General features: G+C 40.6%; 1 protein-coding gene across 3 annotated transcripts in view; it reads left to right on the top strand.

The window, feature by feature from the left end:
* The window catches only part of MMP7 (matrix metallopeptidase 7 (matrilysin, uterine)), a 20,399-nt gene extending 7,267 nt beyond the window's left edge, over positions 1-13,132 (top strand). For 2 of the 3 annotated variants that reach the window (XM_010834078.1, XM_010834080.1), the window contains exons 2-6: positions 5,948-6,174; positions 6,260-6,408; positions 8,134-8,262; positions 10,544-10,705; positions 12,858-13,119. In XM_010834078.1, the coding sequence (XP_010832380.1) occupies positions 5,948-6,174; positions 6,260-6,408; positions 8,134-8,262; positions 10,544-10,705; positions 12,858-12,886 (696 nt within the window). In that variant the 3' untranslated portion in view covers positions 12,887-13,119. Of the gene's footprint in view, positions 1-2,896; positions 3,108-5,947; positions 6,175-6,259; positions 6,409-8,133; positions 8,263-10,543; positions 10,706-12,857 lie in introns of those variants that run through there. The other variant, XM_010834079.1, reaches the window with a different exon arrangement.
* The last annotated feature ends 9,626 nt before the right edge of the window (positions 13,133-22,758 follow it).

Genomic DNA, 22,758 nt, shown 5'->3' with positions numbered 1-22,758 from the left:
GTGACTGCAGCCATGAAATTAAAAGACATTTGCTCCTTGGAAGAAAAGTTATGGCCAACCTAGACAGCATATTAAAAAGCAGAGACATTATTTTGCCAACAAAGGTCTGTCTAGTCAAGGCTATGGTTTTTCCAGTAGTCATGTATGGATATGAGAGTTGGACTAATAGTCTTAATAGAGAAAGCTGAGCACCAAAGCATTGATGCTTTTTAACTGTGGTGTTGGAGAAGACTCTTGAGAGTCCCTTGGCCTGCAAGAAGATCCAACCAGTCAATCCTAAAGGAAATCAGTCCTGAATATTCATTGGGAGGACTGATGCTGAACCTGAAACTCCAATACACCTGACGCAAAGAACTGACTCATTTGAAAAGACCCTGATGCTGGAAAAGGTTGAAGGCGGGAGGAGAAGGGGACCACAGAGGATGAGATGGTTGGATGGCATCACCGACTCAATGGACATGGGTGTGGGTGGACTCTGGGAGTTGGTGATGAACATGCAGGCCTGGTGTGCTGCAGTCCATGGGGTCGCAAAGAGTCGGACACGACTGAGAGACTGAGCTGAGCTGAACTGAAGGAATGTTCATAGCACAGGAAGTAAAGGCCACTGATGGAAACTTAAAGATCACCAATAGTTAAGATGTGGACACAAGAGGAGTTTAAACAGGAAAATCAGGATCAAAATAGAAGAAAAAACAAAAGAATGTATTACCACAGAATCCCAGGGAAGACAGCCTTTCATGAAAGAAGACAGGCATCAACTGCCCCTCTGTGATCAAATGTGATAAGGACCAAATAAGTTTTCCGGATTTAGCAACAAATGACTCTACACATATTTTTAGTTTAATATTTAACTTAAGCTCTGTAAGATGATTCCATTATGTCTCCCTACAAGATAATTGAGTTCAGAGTATACTGACTCCTTTATCCCCAGGACCAAGCACTATAATGGATAAAAGAATGTTTTTGTTTTATGAATGAGTAAATTTGGGCAAGGGCTTCTCAGGTGACTCAGTGGTAAAGGATTTGCCTGTCAATTCAGGAGATGTGGGTTGGATCACTGGGTCAGGAAGATTCCTTGGAGAAAGAAATGGCAACCCACTACAACATTCTTGCCTGGGAAATCCTACAGACAAAAGAACCTGGCAGGCTACTGTCCAATGGGATCTCAAAAGAGTCAGACATGACTTAGCAACTAAACAACAATACAAATTTGAGAACATAGAAATATACTTAATGGTGCTAGCTCAAAGACAGTTCAGGAAAAAGTTTTCTTTCCTGAGTGAAGTCTTACGCACAAAAGAGAGAATTGCTATGATGAATAAAAATATATCTACAAAGAAAGAATTATCAAAACAATTTAGGAAGTATTTGTAGCTGGTTTTAGGAAAAGTTTTCTTCCTGATGCCCCTTGCCCTCAAATATTCACCTAGTCTACTTGATATTCCTTCTTTTGAAAAAGTCATTTAAAGCTATTGTTACCAAACACAAGTTCATGTGCCCAATGCCCATGGGATGAAACAAACCAAAACATCAGTAGTTGAAGCAGAAAGATTTATTGCAGGATCATGCAAGGAGACAGGTGGCTTGTATCTGAAAAACCCCCAACTCCTCGAAGGGTTTCAGCAAATCACTTTTAAAGGCAAGACGAGAGAGGGGCATGGCTGGTTGTTGCCAACTTCTTGGTGGAGGAATCGTTTGTTCTTGCAGCTGCCCATGTAGGTCAGTCACAGAGTTCCTGTAAACTTCCAACAGGACAAATACTATTGTTTCTTCTGCAACTCTTTAATCTCTAAAAAAATGGACTCATCAAAGCCAGAGCCTTAAGAATAGGCTATCCTATATATTTCAGGCTATAGGCAACGTTGTTTTACAAAAGGCACAGAATCAGCATGACTAAACATGGGCAACAAAGCAAAAGTTCAAAGCAAAATACATTTTAAGCTAACTGCAGGAAATTCAGAAATAACGTGCTACAGTAGAGTATACTCAGGAACGTGCCCAGTGTAAACACTATGACTTCCCCTCTGTGACTTTGGAGACACTTACAGCGTTTGCTTCATCATGACTTAACTATTTGCATGTTTTATGTGTTAGTATTTTTCTATGCGTTTCACTTTTTTTTAATATTTAATATTTTTAAATTTAATATTTTTTTAATATTGTTTAAAATACAGATGTCCCTCGATTTTTTCATTGAGAAGACATGTCGGAACACGTGTACCCCAGTGGCGGATGCATGTTGATGTATGGCAAAACCAATACAATATTGTAAAGTAAAAAATAATAATAATAAAATTTTTTTTTAAAAAGACATGTCTAAGTAGCAATTTGAGGGCTTCCCTGGTAGCTCGGTGGTAAAGAATCTGCCTGCCAATGCAGGAGACATAGTTCGATCCCTGATCTGGGAAGCGGAGCAACTAAGCCCATCTGTCATAAATACTGAGCCTGTGCTTAGAGCCCGGGGGTCCCAGCCGCTGAGCCCCCATGCCACAGTTCCTGCAGCCTGCATACGCTACAGCCTGTGCTCCGCAACAAAAGAAGCCACCGCGATGAAAAGCCTGCGCACCGCAGCCAGAGAGTAGCCCCACTGGCTGCAGCTGGAGAAAACCCTGCGCAGCAACGAAGACCCAGCACAGCCAAAAATGAATGCACAAATAAAGGCTTTAAAATGAAAAAAAATAAAAAAAAAAAACAAGTAGCAATTTGATTCTGGCAAAGAAAATATGTCTTCTCACAGGTTAAATTTATACAGAAGACAAGTGGGAAAAAAAACCCTTTGAAAGACAAATCCGTTGTGTGCTTCCTGCCAATAAGGGCATACTTCCTCGTTGTCATTAATGAAAGATAACACACGCTTTTCAAAGTTCCGTAAGACATTCCAAACAAAGAAAACACTCAAATGAGTCACCTGTTTCCACATTCAAGGTTAAGAAGCCATATAAATTTCTCCAGCCTCCGGCACAGAACACCAAATGCCCCGTAAGTGCGAGGAGACAGCTATGCGGCTGGTGCTGCTATGCGCTGCCTGCCTGCTGCCCGGCCGCCCGGCCCTGCCACTCGGCCCGGGCCTGGGAGGCGAGGGCGACCCACGCTGGCAGCTGGCTCAGGTACGTCTCTGGCCCGCTCTCCCGGGCCGCCACGGACTTTCCAGACAAACTGTGCTTTGCCACTTTAATAACTTTCCCTATTATAAAGGCAATATATGATTTAATCAAGTAGCGATTAAGTGCAGGCTCTGAAGCTTGCCCAAAGGGGATTCAAGCTCCATCTCCTCCACTCGACTGCGTGGATGGACAGAGGCGTGTTATTAACCTTTGAGCTTCAGTTTTATAGCTGAAGATACAACGATATCAGTCAAATAGGGGTGTTGTGAAGCAACATCCCTGAGACATATTATATAAATTGAAGCTTTCACGACCACTACAGTGTATTGTAACTCGAGATATTCTCATAAAGAGCAAAGCGATACTCCTTAAGATGAGGACCCTGGTGATGGAGAGACTTGAGAACAGAAAATGAGGGTAGATGTTGCAGCTCTCCTGCTGATAAACCGATGATGATGGGTGAGGCATGAACTTCTGACTTCGTTTTCTCATATATCCAGTGGAGACAGTAATACTGTGTTTTATCTGGAGGAGTCTAGCAAATAAATGAAGTGGTAACAATACCAGGTATCATGTATGTAACAACTTCAGATTATGAAATACATCCTAAACGTGGTGTCATTGAATCCTTAGCTCTATCCTGGGAAAAAGAAGAAACCAAAGTAAAAGTAATTCACATCCCACATACTTGCTAACTGTAGAGACAAGAGTCAAGAACAAGTTCTGGTTCAAAAGTCATGTACTTTCCAATATATTACTTAATAATTATCCTAATGTGAGTGAGGGACAGAAAGTGTTAGTGGCTCAGTCGAGTCCAACTCTTTTTCGACCCCATGGACTACAGCCCACAGGGCTCCTCTGCCCATGGGATTCTCCAGGCAAGAATACTGGAGTGGGTGGCCATTCCCTTCTCCATGGGATCTTCCTGACCCAGGGATCAAACTCAAGCCTCCTTGGGTTCTCCTTCAGATTCTTTACAGGCTGAGCCACCAGAGAAGCCCAAAGTGTAATTATTTGGTAAAAGTATTGTTTATAAATTTAAGCATAAGAAAAGTTGAGTTTTATTTCACACTAACTTTGACTTTTTTCAAAGTCCCTGTAATGTGTTGGATTGAACCATATGAAATTACTGATATTTGACCATTTTTAAAAAGTATTTATTTTATTTTTGGCTGCGCTGGGTCTTCGTTGCTGTATGTGGGCTTCCTCCAGTTGCAATGCATAGCCTTGTCATCGTGGTGGCATCTCTCGTAAGGACAATAGGCTCAGTATCTGTGGCACACAGGCTTAGTTGTGCCCCGGCATGTGGAATCCTCCCAGAGCAGGGGTCAAACCCATGTCCTCTGCATTGGCAGGCAGAGTTTTAACAACTGGACCATCAAGGAGGTCCTATTTGACTATTTTCTTTTGATCTGAAAGAGGTCCATTTCATATGGTTCCAACCTTCTGGATTCAGAAGGAGTCCACTTGCAGGAGTGTTGAGCCCCTCCACCCAGGGTGCAGATTGCCAGGAAACCAGAGGGAGGTTCTCTAGTTTTAAAGGAAGGTAGGAAAATTCATCTCAAGGATACTGAGAGATTTCTTCCAGAGAGTGTCTTTGCAAAGCTGGTAGCTCTGGAAGGGAGAAAATGAGCTATTTGTTTTTAAATCAGGGATTAACTCCCAACTGTCATGGATGAACAGTGAGTACTTGTATTGAATGAAACACAGTCTTGGGAACAGGAAGAGAGAGCACCTTACTGCTAAGGTTACTTACCTGAAGTTCATAAACCTAACTCATTTTGACGGCACTATCACACATTAACATGACGCTGTACGTTTTTCTGAGGAAATGGGCTTTGGAATCAGAATTGGAGTTCAAATATCCGTTCCTTTTGTTACTCCTGGGGTGACTTCATGCAAGTTACTCCCCTTCTCTGAGCCATGATTCTTCAAATGTGAAATAGGAAAGTATTGCCATACCCAACTTCCAGGGTGGTTATGAGGTTTAAATAAGATAAGCATATAAAGCTCTTGGTATAGTCCCTGCCACTAGTAAGTGCTTCATCAAGGTTCTGGGGAGGCTGCTGCTGTTGTTATTTTCATTCACTCTCTATTTTTTCCTATTTAGGAAAAAATAAATATCCTCACACCCATTCACTGGGGTCCTTTAAGAAATTCCCCCGGACCTAACGGCACATGGAACACACCTAAGAAACCTGCTTTACCTTACAGCTTCACAAAGAGGGTTTTACAAAGAACTTAGCTATGGAAAGAGCTCTGGCCTGGCAAGCAGTCAAGAAACTCAGGACCAGTTTGCCTACTAGCATAATACGTGACTGTGGAGCACATCATTTAGTTACTATGAGTTTTGATTTCTTCACCTAGAAAATACATATATTAAATGAAATAATGTCCTAATTTCCTTTCCCAGGACTAAAATGTTAAAACCTTTAACCTCAGGGGACCTGACCTCCAGAGCATCTTAGAAAGGGCTGGGTGACTTTGGATCTCCCCAAAGGGTCTCTGATGCCAAGGGCAGACCTCAGGTGCACACCTTGAGGGCAAACGGGGCACTCTTCCTGACTATTAAAAACAAGTCTATGTTTTAAAATTATACAATGGGATAACAGAAAAAGAGAGGGACTCTTTTCTTTCGGCCATGAAATGAAATGGCAATGACTCATCATCAATATTACATTTCCTTCTCATGAATGTACTTTTGTTTTACCTGGTTACTGTGTAACTATTCTGCCTTCAAACTACTGTTTGGGTCCATAGGAATCAGAGGCAAAGATGTGCAGACTTCTGAGATAAAAGAAGACAACAAACAAGAATTACAGATCAATTACTCTTTCCAACAGGACTATCTTAAGAGGTTTTATTCATCTGACTCAAAAATTAAGAATGCCAATAGTTTAGAAGTCAGACTCAAGCGGATGGAAGGATTCTTTCACCTGCCTATAACTGGAATATTAAGCCCCCGTATTATAGAGATCATGGAGAAGCCCAGATGTGGAGTACCAGATGTTGCAGAATTTTCGCTATTCCCAAATCATCCTAAATGGACTTCTAAAGTAGTTACCTACAGGTCAGTTTTGCTTTGGCTCATTTTGGCAAAAGCAATATAGTCTTTTTCCTAAAAAGTCAAACATTGTTTTCTTGCTTGCTACCAGGATCATGTCATATACTTCAGACTTACCACATATCACAGTGAATCAATTAGTGGCCAAGGCCTTCAAAATATGGAGCGAAGCAATCCCACTGACGTTTAAGAGACTTAGATGGGGAACTGCTGATATCATGATTGGCTTTGCAAGAAGAGGTAAGGAAGATTCCTTCAGGCTGATCCTGTGCGCTGTTTTGCTTGTTGTGTATATCCGTGCCCTCCTGTTTTCCAGATTTAAAATCTTTAATGAGATATAGGTAGATGATAGACAGATACATCAATCTCTTTACAGATTAATGGGATACAGATATAAAGATAAGCATATATGTCAATGTTACTACATTTTTTTTCTAGTCCATTAATTTAGAGCCACTTTTTATAGCAGAAGATGGCAAAATATGATCCGTGTGCCAAATCCGTAAATAAATATTTATTAGAACATAGCCATTCGGTTCAGTTCAGTCACTCAGCCATGTCTGACTCTACGACCCCATGGACTGCAGCACGCCAGGCCTCCCTGTCCATCACCAACTCCCAGAGCTTACTCAGACTTATGTCCATTGAACCAGGGTCTCCTGCAATGCAGGCACATTCTTTAGCAACTGAGCTATGAGGGAAGCCCGAACACAGCCATGTTCTTTCACTTACCTATTGTCTGTGAGTGCGTTGGGCTACAATGACAGACTTTAGTAAATACAACAGAGATCATGAAGCCCACAAATCTGGTCCTTTGCAGAAAAAGTTTGCCAACCTCTATTTTATAACATGAATCATTTTATATATGTGTGTAAGTTATAAGCAAGGGCTTCCCAAGTAGTGCTAGTGGTAAAGACCTGCCTGCCAGTGCAGGAGACATATGAGACATGTGTTTGATCCCTAGCTTGGGAAGGTCCCCTGGAGGAGGGCATGGCAACCCACTCCATATCCTTGCCTGGAGAATCCCGTGGACAGAGAAGCCAGGCAGGCTACGGTCCATAGTGTCGCAAAGAGTCAGACACGACTGAAGCAACTTAGCATGCACGCACATATATAAGCAAAAGAAGAGGTTACAACTTCCAAAAGCCCTAAGTGGTCTCCAAGAATTGAACTGCCCCTGTGGCCTATTGCCAACACCTTTCATGTATTTAGTAAGAAAGCAGAAAATATAAAATTTTATATTAAAGGGCTTAAGGAGATAAAACCCATATACATGAACTGCTATTAATTACTGGTGCTTCATGGCACAAATTTTAGAGGCAAATGTTGCTCTTTTAGTCTGCTTTAATATTATACTTCCTGGGTGCTGTGAATTTAGCTGAAATTTAAACTTAAACACAATATTGACAAGAGTGAAGAAAACCTTGTAGAAAGCACTGATCACGACACTCCATGCTTTTTAAGAACCAGATAAGTTGGATATGGCCAGATAACAGTTTGAAAATAAATTTCTCTGCATCACAAATAAAAGCACATCAAAATCTACTTTAGGACACCTTGAGCACAGTTCTTCAAGAAACTACTATATTCACAAAGAATAAGCTAGATTTTTAAGAAAACTTACATTAAATGATATTCAATTACCTGCTGAATCCAGTATTCTCCACTCTGCCACCATGCGGCAAAGGAAAATGATCAGATTTAACGTTTAGATGGCACCATAAATTAGATGTGAATGTTTTTAAAGTCCTGCATCAGTAAGCTTTCAAAATGTGGAGGTTATCAGGGATGAGCAGCAGCTGTATGAAAGAAAAAGTTCCTGTGACAAACAAATACCCAAACCACCCTGTCATGTAGCTGGCTGCTTGGACTGATCTTTTTCAGCTCACTAATCATATAGACTGAAAGATGGAATGACTGGATATAGATTCAGTCTCTAAAGGCAATCGCCCTGCTTTCTTTCAGCTCACGGGGACCCGTATCCCTTTGATGGGCCAGGAGCCACACTGGCTCACGCCTTTGCACCCGGGCCAGGCCTGGGAGGAGATGCTCACTTCGATGAGGATGAACGCTGGACTGATGGTATCGGGATAGGTACTGCATCCTGTATCTCTTCCACTACACATCCTTTTTAAAATCCTGAACTTTCCATATCTTAACTCTCTCTAACTTTGATAATTGCTTTGATTAATAATAGTTATCTAGTCTTGCTAACTGCCAACCTCTGTGCTTTAAATGTGCTCATAATGTTCCACGTATGGAAGATGCAGGCTCCGGCTACAGAGTCAAGCAACATTGGGTTCAATTTGCTCCACCTCTACCAGTTAGTCACATTCTCTTTGGACAAGTTACTTAACTTCTCTGAGCCTCAGTTTCCTCATCTGTGAAATGGAACTGTAAGTAATTCCCACCCCACAGGATTGTTGTTTGAATTAAATGAGATAATGCTTATGCAATGCTTAGCATAGTGCTTGGAATATATTAATATTTCAATAAATTATAACTATTTTGTATATATCCCCCAAATATTTTTTAATTAAAGGAGAAAAAGGGGCTGCTGCCGCTGCCGCTAAATCACTCAGTCGTGTCCGACTCTGTGCGACCCCATAGACAGCAGCCCACCAGGCTCCCCTGTCCCTGGGATTCTCCAGGCAAGAACACTGGAGCGGGTTGCCATTTCCTTCTCCAATGCATGAAAGAGAAAAGTGAAAGTGAAGTCGTTCAGTCGTTTCCAACTCTTAGCGACCCCATGGACTGCAGCCCACCAGGCTCCTTCATCCATGGGATTTTCCAGGCAAAAGGACTGGAGTGGGGTGCCATTGCCTTCTCTGGAAAAAGGGGCAGAGACTATGATATTTGGAGTATTATATATAATTCTAATATTATATGGGCTTCCTAGTTTCCTCTAGTCATAAATAATCCACATGCCAATGCAGGAGACATAGAGATGTGGGTTCGATCCCTGGGACAGGAAGATCCCCTGAAGGAGGGCATGGCAACCCATTCCAGTATTCTTGCCTGGAGAATCCCATGGACAGAGGATCCAGGTGGGCTACAGTCCATAGCGTTGCAAAGACACGGGCACAACTGAAGCAACAGCACTCACACACTAATATTAGTCATTATTGGTCAGAAAGAACCCACACTATAACCCAGCCCATTGTGGTCATCATTTTACAAAGTGGAAGATTATAGACAAAACAGAAAACTAATGAAGAGAAGCTCTAGATAAATAATCCTAATTGAAAACAATGCTTTTAAAAAATTGGCTACTGACTGGCCCTGAAAGTAAAATGAATACCTGTGTTTGGCAGTGGGAATTCACCACCATAGTGATGCCTTGCTGTGAAAATCTAACCTATGTAAAATTATGACACTGCTTCCATCTCACATCTTGCGTGTGTTTTTCATTCTTCCCTCTTCCCACTCAAAGTAAACTAAGGACACCTTCCTTCAGTCTAATGCACCATGATTGGAACTCTGGCCCCTCAAACTCACACACTCGCAACTTCCTTGTTATTTGCAAAGCCTATCTATGAGTCTGAGGGAGAGAGAACATATATTTAACACACTTTAACAAATCGAAAGCAAATTGCAGCCTTGCCTGGAGGTCCTGCCCTACAGTCATGCTTTCTCAAAACCAGCTTTCTCTCTCCTGCTATTCAGAGCCACTATCATTGGGCTTCCCTGGTGGCTCAGAGGTTAAAGCATCTGCCTGCAATGCGGGAGACCTGGGTTCAATCCCTGGGTTGGAAAGATCCCCTGGAGAAGGAAGTGGCAACCCACTCCAGTATTCTTGCCTGGAGAATCCCATGGACGGAGGAGCCTGGTGGGCCACAGTCCACGGGGTCACAAAGAGTCAGACATGACTAAGAGACTTCACTTTCACTTTCATCATTTATTGAATATTCATCATTTTTCAGATATTGGGAAATTCAAGTTATTATGACAAATCTATAAGGTAGGAATTATTGTCTCCATTTAACAGATGAGGAACTGAGCCTCAGCAATACCCATTAATTTGTCCAGAGTTGTCCAGCTAGTAAGTAGCTGAGCCAGGTTTCAAACTCAGGTCTTTATAATAATCCTTTGCTTTCTGCTTCTGAACACTGCTGAGTGATTACATAAGAAGCAAATAGGCAGAAAAAAAACTTATATTTTCTTAAAACCAGAAGTGGTGATAAGATTAAAGTACTACTTTTCTGATTCCTCTTTTAAACCTACCTCCTCATGAAGGCCTGGAAACAAATAATAAAACTATGGAGGATTTAAAGAGTTAGGTATCTTATAGTTACTTTGATTTTGATTATATGTTTTGATTTTATTATACATGTAGTTATTTTTACAGTCACTGTATGTCTCTCTTTGGTCTCAGGAGTTAACTTCCTGTATGTTGCAACACATGAGCTTGGCCATTCCTTAGGTCTGAGTCATTCGTCTGATCCTAATGCTGTGATGTATCCAACCTACAGCAAAGAAGATTCCAAGAATTTCAAACTTTCACAGGATGATATCAACGGAATTCAGCTATTATACGGTAATACTTCCATATTTCCATAAGGAGGCATTGTCTCCTTATGGTAGGCCTGAATGAGAAAGGCTGGAAAATAGGTATTTACTTTGAAAAACACACTGGAACATATATCTCTAAAAGCCTATTGAGGGGAGAAATTTGAGACATTAGATACTTGAAATCTAATCAGACTATCTTATACTATGAGAATATTTATACTATGATTTTAAGTTTTCAGTAATATAATATCATTTGATGAAATCGTGAAAATGAAACTTGAAGGGGTTTTTCTTTAAGCTGCAACTCACTCTTACTTCTTGCTCCATTCAAGTACTTTAGGAGTCTCCCCCACAGGGATGGACTGAGGAATATAACACCTTCCCCTGTAGCTTCCCACTCCCAAGGATTTGGCCCTAGAGGAGGAAAAGTGACCTAATTTTTCCTACCTGCATGTGTACATAGGGAAAGGGGTTAACCATAAACAGTGACTTCTTATAATTGTTAGTCATGACTGTATGAATATCCCATGTCCCAATCTACATGGGATTTTTTTGTTTTAATCAAGTTCCAAACTCAGTTTTAAAAAAATTAACTGATTTGTATTTGCTTGATCAAGTCAGAAAGAGTATTGTGAGAAAGAAATCAAAGGACAAGGATAAAAAGCTATGTCTCCAGACAAATGAAAGATTTAATTATATAGGTATTAAATGTAAAGAGTTTATTAATTCTTATAGAAAATATAATAGTAATAGAGCAGAAAATATAATAGTAGGAATCAAAGAAGATAAATAAATCATCCAAGGACAAATTCTGGGTTCTTGAACAAAGATTCCAAGCCAGGGCTGCATGACTTCACACTTTCTACTACACAATTCAGCTGATTACTACTTAGTATGCTTTTAAAAGCAATTTGGAAAAGAGAATATATACAGGATGATATCTTTAAGTAAACAAATACAATTAAACTTTTCTGGCAAAAATGTCAGGATGATAAGAATACACTGCAAAAAGATCACCTAAGAGTCTTTGAATGTTCAGAAAAGCAATGAAAGTGCTCCCACATAATAAGTAATGCAATGTCCTCAGAGGGAAATTACTCCTGAAAGATAACAGATTGAAGCTGTAATTTACTATTAATCAGCTTTTCTCAAATTGTGTTTCCAGAACACTTGGCCTACCAGACAATTCCCGCCCCTACCCAGCCCCCACCAAAAAAAAAAAAAAAGATGCTTTGGAGAAACAAATTCAAAAACCACTACCTACTGTATTTGAGGTACACAGGATGTTACAGAGAACCTAACAAACTCTCATTTAATTCAGCGCTTACTAAATTACAATCCTCTGTGTGGAACACCCATTGAGCCCTCTCAGAATAGCATTTCAAAGAAGACAGTTTGGAAAATATCATGTAACTGTACCTCAAAGTTCTTATTTAAGGAGATGCTGCTGTCAAAAAAGTTCATGAAACACTGACAACTGTTGGCAGTTTTCACCAACAAAGTAGAAAATATTATTAGTACCTCCCCTTATATAAAACCATGGAACTCATGGATTAGTGCTTTATATCCTATGTTTTAGAGAGTGAGGTGCCTCCAGTCAAAGTTGGAAAGAGGTAGCTTCTGGATAAATTAAAGCAAGACTTAATTATATAGGTATTAAATGTAAGGTGTTTATTAACCCAAGAAGTGATATGAGCAGAAAATATAAATTCAAAAGAATGTGATTAAACTCACAAATGTAGAATTCCCAATATTCTTTGCAGGATTATAAAAATAATAGCTAAAATGCATCAAGTTTATATAGCGTACCAAGCATTTCACATGCATTATCTTGTTTATTCCAACAATCCAGTAAATTCTTAGTGCCCTTGTTCTATAGACTGGTAATCTAATACGAAGAGAGGCTGTTAATAAGGAGTATCTTACCCAAGATCATGCATCTGGTAAAATGGCAGAGACAGGATGCAAAAGTATCTGACCCCCAAGGCCTACACACTATTCAGTGCTGCCTTTTTAGCCTTTGGAGGTTCATCTTCAAAACTTGTCCCAGGCATAGAAAAGTGGGCTGGATGAATGAGTACCTACTGCAACACTTCTTGTGTTTTTTTAGCCCTAGGATTTGTGTGTGTGTGTGTTTTATACAATGCCAGAACGTTCTTATTTTTGTCTCTTAACAGGAAAGAGAAATGATTCAAGAAAAAAATAGAAACTTCAGCAAAACACACCTTCATTCATTGGGTTCTATGTAACCATTCCCAACCAGAATTAATGAGCACTGTTCCCGTCTTCCATTTAACACTTGCTGCCTCCAACCTTGTATTGTGGTTGGTTTTTATGTCTCTCCATTTGCGGATAAACTTGTTTACAACATCAGTATGTCTTACTCATCTATGACTCTCCTCAAGCAAGATGCACTTGGTGGATGACAATAAATGTTAAACATACAGATAAATACAATTTTTATTTCTTGGTAAAACTATTCTGGCTTCCCAGGTGGTATGGTAGTAAAGAATCTGCTTGCCAATGCAGGAGACCCCAGAGACTCGGGTTCAATCCCTGGGTTAGGAAGATCCCCTGGAGCGGGAAACAGTAACCTGCTCCAGTATTCTTGCCTGGAAAGTTCCATGGACAGAGGAGTCTGGCGGGCTACAGTCCATGGGGCCGCAAAGAGTCGGACATGACTGAAGTGACTGAGTACAAAAATGATTTCTATTTGGGAGGACTGTGGCAAAAGAAGATATCCCATACAATGAAATCAAAGGCTGAAACCAAAAACATAAGTAACCCCACCACATTATTTTGGGTGTTCAGTTGCCCTTAAACTATTATCAGGTCAGGTATGGTGTAATATAACCCAAGACAGTAGAGCCCAAAAGCACACTAAGTTCCCCTCACCCTTTGGGCTGAGCGCTCACTGTGAGTATTCTGGGTAGTCCAGTGATTCCCACAAAACACATGTGAATTCCCAAGGATTTGCATTCTCATAGCCACTCCCAGCGGCAAGCTCCCCTCGGACCTGACCTCACTCCATCTCTCCCACCACAGCTGCCCTGGCCCCCCTCCTCTGCCCCACGGCAACACAGATATAGATATGGCTCACCCTCTTCTCTCTTCCTTTCTCCAAACCAGTCCTATAGACTTTGTGAGATCTGTATCAACCATGCGGTTTTACACTGCATAAGGACGCTAATTGACCAAAACTCCATTTGGATGTTATCCTCATCCTTCACATCCTTGATGCGTCCCAGCGTCAGGAGTTTCCCACCGGCCAGCAGCCTCCGCAGGCCCCAACCTCCTCCCTCATCTCTCCTGATCTTCAGATCTCTACACCCTAGTCCTTGTAGCTTCCCTCAGAAGCTCATCTCCTGAAGTCCAAGGAGCTCTCCCTTTCTAGGCGTAGAGACTCACTACCATGTTTCTGTGGGAAAAACACTCTCCATGCAGGGCTTAACCCTCAGCAGGACAGAACCGGAAAAGGCTTTTCCATGTGAGCTGCTCCTCCATACTCCCTACACCCCTGCATGGTTTTCTTTGCAAATGGGGGGATGAATAATTGGAACTGACTTTCTTTCTGATACAAATAATGCCACACATAAGCGCCCTGAAAAGATCTGTTATTTCACCCAAAATATATCAATAATTCAAAACTCAGAAATACTGCCAAAACCATTAGGAAACCATTCCAAAAATACAAAAAATGAGAGGGGGAATCCACTACCTAGGCAAAATATAAGGTATATATGAATAGGAGTTCAAAGATTTTTTAGAAACATAAGGGAACAGGTCTATGATAAAAATGTAGAAGAAGATAGAAGTCATTAAAATTCCTCATTTTGTAGATGATAAAACAGATCAAGAGAAGTTAAGTGATTTCCATCAGTTTCATAGTAAACAAATGTCTTGTATTTAAAGCATTTCTTGTTTTTTTGTTTGCCAGTTTGCATTTTGCTTTGGGCAGCAGAACACAGTATCTATCTCGCAGCTGAAATGCAGGTTAATTGTTTTTACCTGCCCAGCATCCTTTCACCCTACTTTTGGGGACAGGGACCCTCTTTCTCCTTTGTAGACTGTCTTAGTGAGACATCAGTAAGTATGCCACATACTGCCAGGGCTGAGAAGGCTTACAGGAACCAAGTTTGGCCTCTCAGACACTCACCTGTAAACACCAGAGGCTGATTTACCCTGGCAGTGGGTTTTGGAGACACTGCCTACTCAGTCCTACACTCAGATAAATCTCTGAAGCTGCCTTGGGTCCTGTCCTACAAACATCTCAGGTACAGGGCTTCTCTTTGAGGTTTTGCAGCTGACTACAGGGCTTTCCAATAAATTTTATCTTTTGCTTCTACTAACCAGAGTCAGTTTGTGCCTGTTGTTTGCAAATCTCTGCCATGGTAGCTTGACCAGCTCTCCTATGGTGTATGACACAAGGGCTCTGTTGTGTATCTCACCAGTCTTAAATATGAAGTTAAGCACTAACTAAGCATAGAAACTGAATTTTCTTATTTCTATGCAAAATGCATAAGCTCACTTCTAACTAGAAATCCTGCCTAGAAAATAAGAACCCATGTTCTTTTTTTTTTTTTTAATTGTGGTTAAGTACACATAAAATTTACCGTTTTAGCCATTTTTAAGTGTATAGTTCATATTAAGTATACCCATATTGTTCTGCAAGAGTAAATGTTCTTACCCTTGGTGCTATTAGCATGTTCAACTGACTAATTCTTCATGAGAGGCTGTTCTGGGCATTGGATGATGCTCAGCAGCATCCCATGGCCTCCCCACTCAGTTCAGTTCAGTTCAATCACTCAGTCATGTCCGACTCTGCAATCCCATGGACTGCAGCATGCCAGGCCTGTCCATCACCAACTCGAGTTTACTCAAACTCATGTCCATTGAGTCAGTGATGCCATCCAACCATCTCATCCTCTGTTGCTCCCTTCTTCTCCCCACTAGATGCCAGTAAACCGTCCTCAATCATGGCAACCAAAGATGTCTTACAACACTGCCAAATGACCTCTAAGGGGCAAAATAACCCTTAGTTGAGATCTATGAAGCTAGAGAAAATAAATTCTTATTTTAATGAATTATACGCAATGTCCCTCTTTACCTTTTTTCATCCCTTTCATCTGCTAATCCTGGGCCATCCCATGGGAAAGGAGAACCAACAAAAGATTAATGTGGCTTTGTTTTTGAGACATTTATTTGACAAAGGAACTATCATATTTTAAGGAATAAAACCAACTGTATGTTAAAACCAAAATACTGCATACTTACAGAAGTTCACAAAACTTGTTTACATTTTATTGATTACTTTTATTATCTTTTCTAATTTTAAAGTCAAATTCCAGTTTAAAATAAAAGGCTGAGCACTGAAATTTATCTTTACTTTCCTCTGAGTTTCCATCTAATGGTAGTAAGGCAATAAAACAGAATAGAAGGAGGTCTACCCATAGACAAGGAATTTCAATTTATGAAGGAAATTAAAGGAAATTAAATTTATGAAGACCTAATACAGCTGATGGGTGAAATATATCAGACTCAGTCTGGATATGTGGAGAGGTCTCAAGTGGAAATGAGAGTCAACTATGGTTACAGGATGAAATGTGAATTTGATCAATCATGACAATATAAAAATGTAGGAAATTGGAGCACATTGCCAATGCCACATATTGTAAAACATAATATACATGTTTACATATTAACATTGCTAAAAATAAGATGACATCTTGCAATAGGGGCTGGCAATTCTCCAGGAGATTTGGGTTTGCTTTTGCCTATCACATGGAGCCTATCACCCTGACATGTCTCTACACTGAATCACGTGCTTCAGGTTGTTTTCACTGTACTGTTTGTGTGAGTTCAGTCAGCAATTCTGAGAGAGTACAAGGTTGCCAATATCAAAAAAGCAAGAGAGTTCCAGAAAAACATCTACTTCTGCTTTATTGATTATGCCAAAGCCTTTGACTGTGTGGATCACAACAAACTGTGGAAAGTTCTTCAAGAGATGGGAATACCAGACCACCTGACCTGCCTCCTGAAAAATCTATATGCAAGTCAAGAAGCAACAGTTAGAACTGTACATGGAACAACAGACTGTTTCCAAATCAGGAAAGGAGTTCGTCAAGGCTGTATATTGTCACCTTGCTTATTTAACTTATATGCAGAGTACATCATGCGAAATGTTGGACTGGATGAAGCACAAGCTGGAATCACAATTGTTGGGAGAAATATCGATAACCTCAGATATGCAGATGACACCACCCTTACGGCAGAAAGTGAAGAACTAAACAGCCTCTATATGAAAGTGAAAGAGGAGAGTGAAAAAGTTGGCTTAAAGCTCAACATTCAGAAAACTAAGGTCATGGCATCTGGTCCCATCATTCATGGCAAATAGATAGAGAAACAATAGAAACAGTGACAGATTTTATTTTGGGAGCTCCAAAATCACTGCAGATGGTGACTGCAGCCATGAAATTAAAAGACACTTGCTCCTTGGAAGAAAAGTTATGGCCAACCTAGACAGCATATTAAAAAGCAGAGGCATTACTTTGCCAACAAATGTCCATCTAGTCAAAACTATGGTTTTTCCACTACTCATGTATGGATGTGAGAGTTGGACCATAAAGAAAGCTGAGCATCAAAGAATTGATGCTTTTGAACTGTGGTGTTGTAGAAGACTCTTGAGTGTCCCTTGGACTGCAAGGAGATCCATCCAACCAGTCCATCCTAAAGGAAATCAGTCCTGAATGTTCATTGGAAGGACTGATGCTGAAGCTGAAACTCCAATACTTTGGCCATGTGATGCAACGGACTGACTCATTTGAAAAGACCCTGATGCTGGGAAAGGTTGAAGGTGGGAAGAGAAGGAGATGACAGAAGATGAGATGGTTGGATGGCATCACCAACTCAATGGACATGAGTTTGAGTAAACTCCAGTTGGTGATGGACAGGGAAGCCCAGCGTGCTGCGGTTCATGGGGTCGTAAAGAGTCGGACACGACTGAGCCACTGAAGTGAACTGAACCAGGCTGGAGACCACAGGGTCAGGTAGGATGGTTTCTTCCTCTCAGCTCTATGATTGAGACAGCCACGTGCTCTTGCTGCATTTTTGGTGTGGCAGGTTTACTTCTCTTTAATTCTTTTACCAAAAGACCAGCCATTTGTTATCCCAGCCTTATGTTGGGATCTTATGTTAGAATCTGCTGCTTGAACGTCTTGAACACAGAGATAGTTCATCCTACAATAGATGACATTTTAATTCACTGAAACGTGCTCGCTGGAGTACCAAGTTTAGATGCAGTACATGAAAAGAGACACAACTTTGTACAGTAATCTTCCACAATGGAGTATTACTCAGCCATTAAAAAGAATACATTTGAATCAGTTCTAATGAGGTGGATGAAACTGGAGCCTATTATACAGAGTGAAGTAAGCCAGAAGGAAAAACACCAATACAGTATACTAACGCATATATATGGAATTTAGAAAGATGGTAACAATAACCCTGTATACGAGACAGCAAAAGAGACACTGATGTATAGAACAGTCCTTTGGACTCTGTGGGAGAGGGAGAGGGTGGGATGATCTGGGAGAATGGCATTGAAATATGTATAATATCATATATGAAACGAGTCGCCAGTCCAGGTTTGATGCACGATACTGGATGCTTGGGGCTCGTGCACTGGGACGACCCAGAGAGATGGTATGGGGAGGGAGGAGGGAGGAGTGAGGAGGGTTCAGGATGGGAACACATGTATACCTGTGGCGGATTCATTTCAATATTTGGCAAAACCAATACAATATTGTAAAGTTTAAAAATAAAATAAAATTTAAAAAAAAAAAAGAAAAGAGACACAACTTTGTACAGTAATCTTCCCTTATTTTAAGTTTCAGTTTTCCAGAACTATTGATTCTTGTCAGTATTTTTAGGGATAAACACAAATAACACTCACCTTCTGATCCGGGCCAGCTGCCTGACAGTCCTTGCTCTCTGAGAATGTCACTGACCCGCGGCAGATCCAGAGCGCCAAGTGTTTCCTATCCCACCTCCTGCCACAGTCGTCTGGAGCGAAGGCAGACACCCACCCTAGGCAAGGCCCTTGAGGTATCTTCTCCAGGGGGACTGTGATTCCATTCACTTATTTATTCAATGATATTTATTGAGTGTTTACCATGTTCCAGACACAATTTTAAACTTAAGGATATAATTTCAAACAAAGAAAGTCATTATGCATGTGGATCCCACAAATTCACCATAAGTAGTAATGAACAGAGAGACTCAGAGACTGGAATTTCTGAGCTGAGTCTTGTTCATGGTCAGATTCTTTAGGAATACTCCATAAACTTCTGTGGCTCAAGATCCTAGAAATTCTTAGCATTTTCCTTTCGTAAGGCCTGGTTGTTCAGTATTTTTCTGGATTCTATAAGGCATTGTAATGTCCTTTCAATAAATCTCCTCTTCAACTAAGCTAATATCAGAATAAGTCCAAAAATTAAGAGAAATAGTATAACACAGGCATCTTCTTCCTCTCTTCATCAGCATTATCTACCATGGTTTGCCATGGAATCTTCCAGAAAAAATGGAGTCCAACAAGAAAGAACAAAGATCAGATCAAAAGTGACTGAAGAGGGGCTTCCCTGGTGGCTCGGAGGTAAAGAATCCACCTGCCAATGCAGGGTACACAGGTTCCCCTGACTGGGGGAAATTCACAATTGCTGTCACCAGAACTACTGAACCTGTGCTCTAGAGCCTGGAGGCTACTGCTGAGCCCACCCGCCACAACCACTGAAGCACGCACTCCCTAAAGCCTGTGCTCTGCAGCAGGAGAAGCCACCGCAATGAGAGGCCTGCACCCCATAACTGGAGAGTAGCCCCCAGTCTCCACAGCTAGAGGCAAGCCCCTGCAGCAATGAAGACCCAGCACAGCCAAAATAAATTAATAAATAAAATCATTTTTTTAAGTGACTGAAGAGGTATAGACTGTGTAAGCCCCGTGCAAAGCTAACCAGGGCTACCCTTTGTTGTCAGTCCATTGCTGTTAATGTAAAAACAATGATATGTAATAAAAAGAGTATTAACCATGTCTGAGGTTCTGTTTGGGTTCTAGCTGTGCTCTGACAGACAGTAAGGAAAGCTTGGGCTTCCTTACTTCTCTTGGCTTTGGACTATCCTCTGAGTTCTCTCACTTCATAAAGCAGGACTTAGAGATCTAGAATTCAGTGATCAACTAAGGATTCACTCTTGACTAAATTTGCCTATCAGTTTGATTAGGAAAAACAAGGAGATAAAGGCAGATGTTTGCCATCAGAATCACTCCCTGAGGCTCTACAAGGAAAATAGTCCCAGCTTACAGCACTTAAGCAGATACAAAAAATATGCATGTAGGCATTTCCTTTTCTTCACCTGGCAACTCTTGCAATTCTTCACACCTCGGCCTTGACATTTCCACACCCTCCACTTCCCCCCTGCATCTGCTTAGGCGTTCCCCTTAAGTCCTTCCACGGTACCAAACATGTACCCCTCATGGTCATCTTTTGTCTCACTGACTTCCAATCTTCTGATGAATACACAGTCTCCACTAGATTGTCAGTTCCTTTATGAAGCTGAATGGGTTTTTGTGCAAAGGAAAATTATTCCTAAAGCAAAATGAAAGGTTCACTCACAGAAACCTCTCGTTTAGGTTGTGTCCAAATTAAGAAATCATTCAAAGACTTCTAAAAGACATAAGATCAAGTTATACATTAAAATGTAACTGGATTGATATCCTAGAAATAAAGAAAAAAACAGAACTTAAAAATTAAAAACAAAAAACCAAACACAGAGGAAGTTTCTGAGAAGATGGTGGAATAGGAAGCATCAGAAATGTATCTCCCCTCCTAGACAAAAATTGCACTGACCAACTCAGTCTAAGGCAACTTGTTTGGAACTCTGGAGACTATAGAGAGCCTGAAACTTCCAGGAGAAGGCTTGGACTGTAAATTTTAGTCAATACTGGTCAATTTCAGCTCTTAGTATTAGCACCCACCTCTCAGCCCTATGGCAGGCAGCTATGCACATACTCCTGAAGCAGCTTGTACCCAGTTTGCACAGCCGTGGGAGTGAGGATGTCCTCCAAATGTTAGAAGTCTGATATTTGATCACTAATGGCTCCTTTTGTTTTTTTTGGTTTTTTTTTTTTTTTTTCTGTACCATATGGCATATGGGATCTTAGTTCCTCACCAGGGATTGAACCCAGATGCCCTGCATTGAAAGCATGGAGTCTTAACCACTGGACTGTCAAGGAAGTCCCACTGATGCTGCTTCTACCACAGAAGTGCAGACTAAAAGGAAATATTCCTTGGGTTGCATGTCCTCATACCATTTCAAGTCTCTCCCCATCCTGCCAAAGTGACTTCCACGTACTTTAAAGGATCAGTGACTTTTCCCCCCCTCATTTCTGTCTTTTTTCCCTATTAAGGGCCAGACAGAAGACTGTGCGTGCATGCTCAGTGGCTTCAGCCGTGTCCTACTCTTTGAGACCCCATGGACCATAGTCTGCCAGGTTCTTCTGTACATGGGATTCTACCGGCAAGAATACTGTAGTGGGTTTCCATGCCTGGAAATTCAAAAGCAACTGCAGATACAGAGAAAATTAGAAAGTTACCACACATGCCCTGGAGAAAGTGCAGACTCACAAAAGACCTGAGAAAACCTTAAGTTTGTACCTCAGGCAGATCTTTGGCACAGAGATAGTCTATAACAATAAAGAAAAATAAACAGAAACAAAACAAACAACAAAAAGAAAACATTGTGAAAGGAGGAGAATCAGATTTCCAGAGTTACCACATTATTAGCTTCAATTGGGCAGTTTTCAACAACAACAAAGGAAAAAATCACAAGGCATTCAAAGAACCACAAAATATGACTCATCCAAAGGAAAAGTAAAGTACCAGAAACTGTTCCTGACAAATACCTGATAGTGGATTTACTACAAAAAAACTCTAAAGAAAGTATCTTAAAGATGATCAAAGAACTAAACGAAGACATGGGGGAAATCAAGAAAGCAATGTATGAACAAAATGGAAATATCAATAAAGAAATATTGAAAAGAAAACCAAAACGAAATTCTGGAGCTGAAAAGTAAAATAACTGAAATTTTAAAATTCACTAGAGGAATTCAAAGGTCAATTTGAGCAGGTAGAAGAAAGAACCAGCAAACTTGAAAATAGGACAAAGGAAATTATTAAATCACAGGAAGAAAAAAGACAAAAAAGACTGAAGAAAAATGGTCATCAAGTGGATCAAAGACATATTATGGCAGTCCAAGAAGGAGGAGAGAGAATAGAACATACTAAATATTTAAATAATGGCCAACAACTTCCCAAACTTGATAAAAGACATGAATATGAATGTCAAATAAACTCAACAAAGTCCAAACAGGTAAAGAAATCCACACCAAGACACATTTCAATCAAACTGAAAAGTAAAGACAAAGAGGGACTCTTGAAAGCACCAAAAGAGAAGCAATTCATCATATACAAGGGATCCTCAATAAGATTATAAACAAATTCTCATCAGAAATTTTGGAGATCAGAGGAATTAAGCCGATACATTCAAAGTGCTAAAAGGGAAAAAAACTGTCAACCAAGAACCCTATATCTGCTGGAACTATCCTTCAAAAGTGAGGGAAGGGAATTCCCTGGAGGCCTAGTTGTTAGGACTCAGCTCTTTCACTGCTATGGGCCTGGGTTCAATCCCTGGTGGGAGAACTAAGATCCCTCAAGCCGGGCAGCGTGGCCAACAACAACAAAAGTGAGGGGAAAATTAAGACATGACCAAATGCAGAAGGAGCTCACAGCCGCTAGACCTGTCCTGCAAGAAACGGTTACAAGAGTCCTGTAGACTGAAGTGAAAAGACAATATCTCAAAGCCACATGAGTAAGAAAGATCTCAGTAATATAAAGAGACAGCCAATTATAAAAGCTACTATTGCTGTAGCAATGATACATAACTCTACTTTTTTTCTACATGATTTAGAAGACGAATCCTTTTCTTAATTATTAATCTAAAACTAGTATTATTGTAACTTTGGCTTGTAAT

Source organism: Bison bison, unplaced genomic scaffold (assembly GCF_000754665.1).
Source record: "Bison bison bison isolate TAMUID 2011002044 unplaced genomic scaffold, Bison_UMD1.0 scf7180017864010, whole genome shotgun sequence".
Lineage (NCBI taxonomy): Eukaryota > Metazoa > Chordata > Mammalia > Artiodactyla > Bovidae > Bison > Bison bison.
The sequence above is the reverse complement of the archived record's forward strand: the minus strand, read 5'-3'. Positions and strand labels throughout refer to the sequence as shown.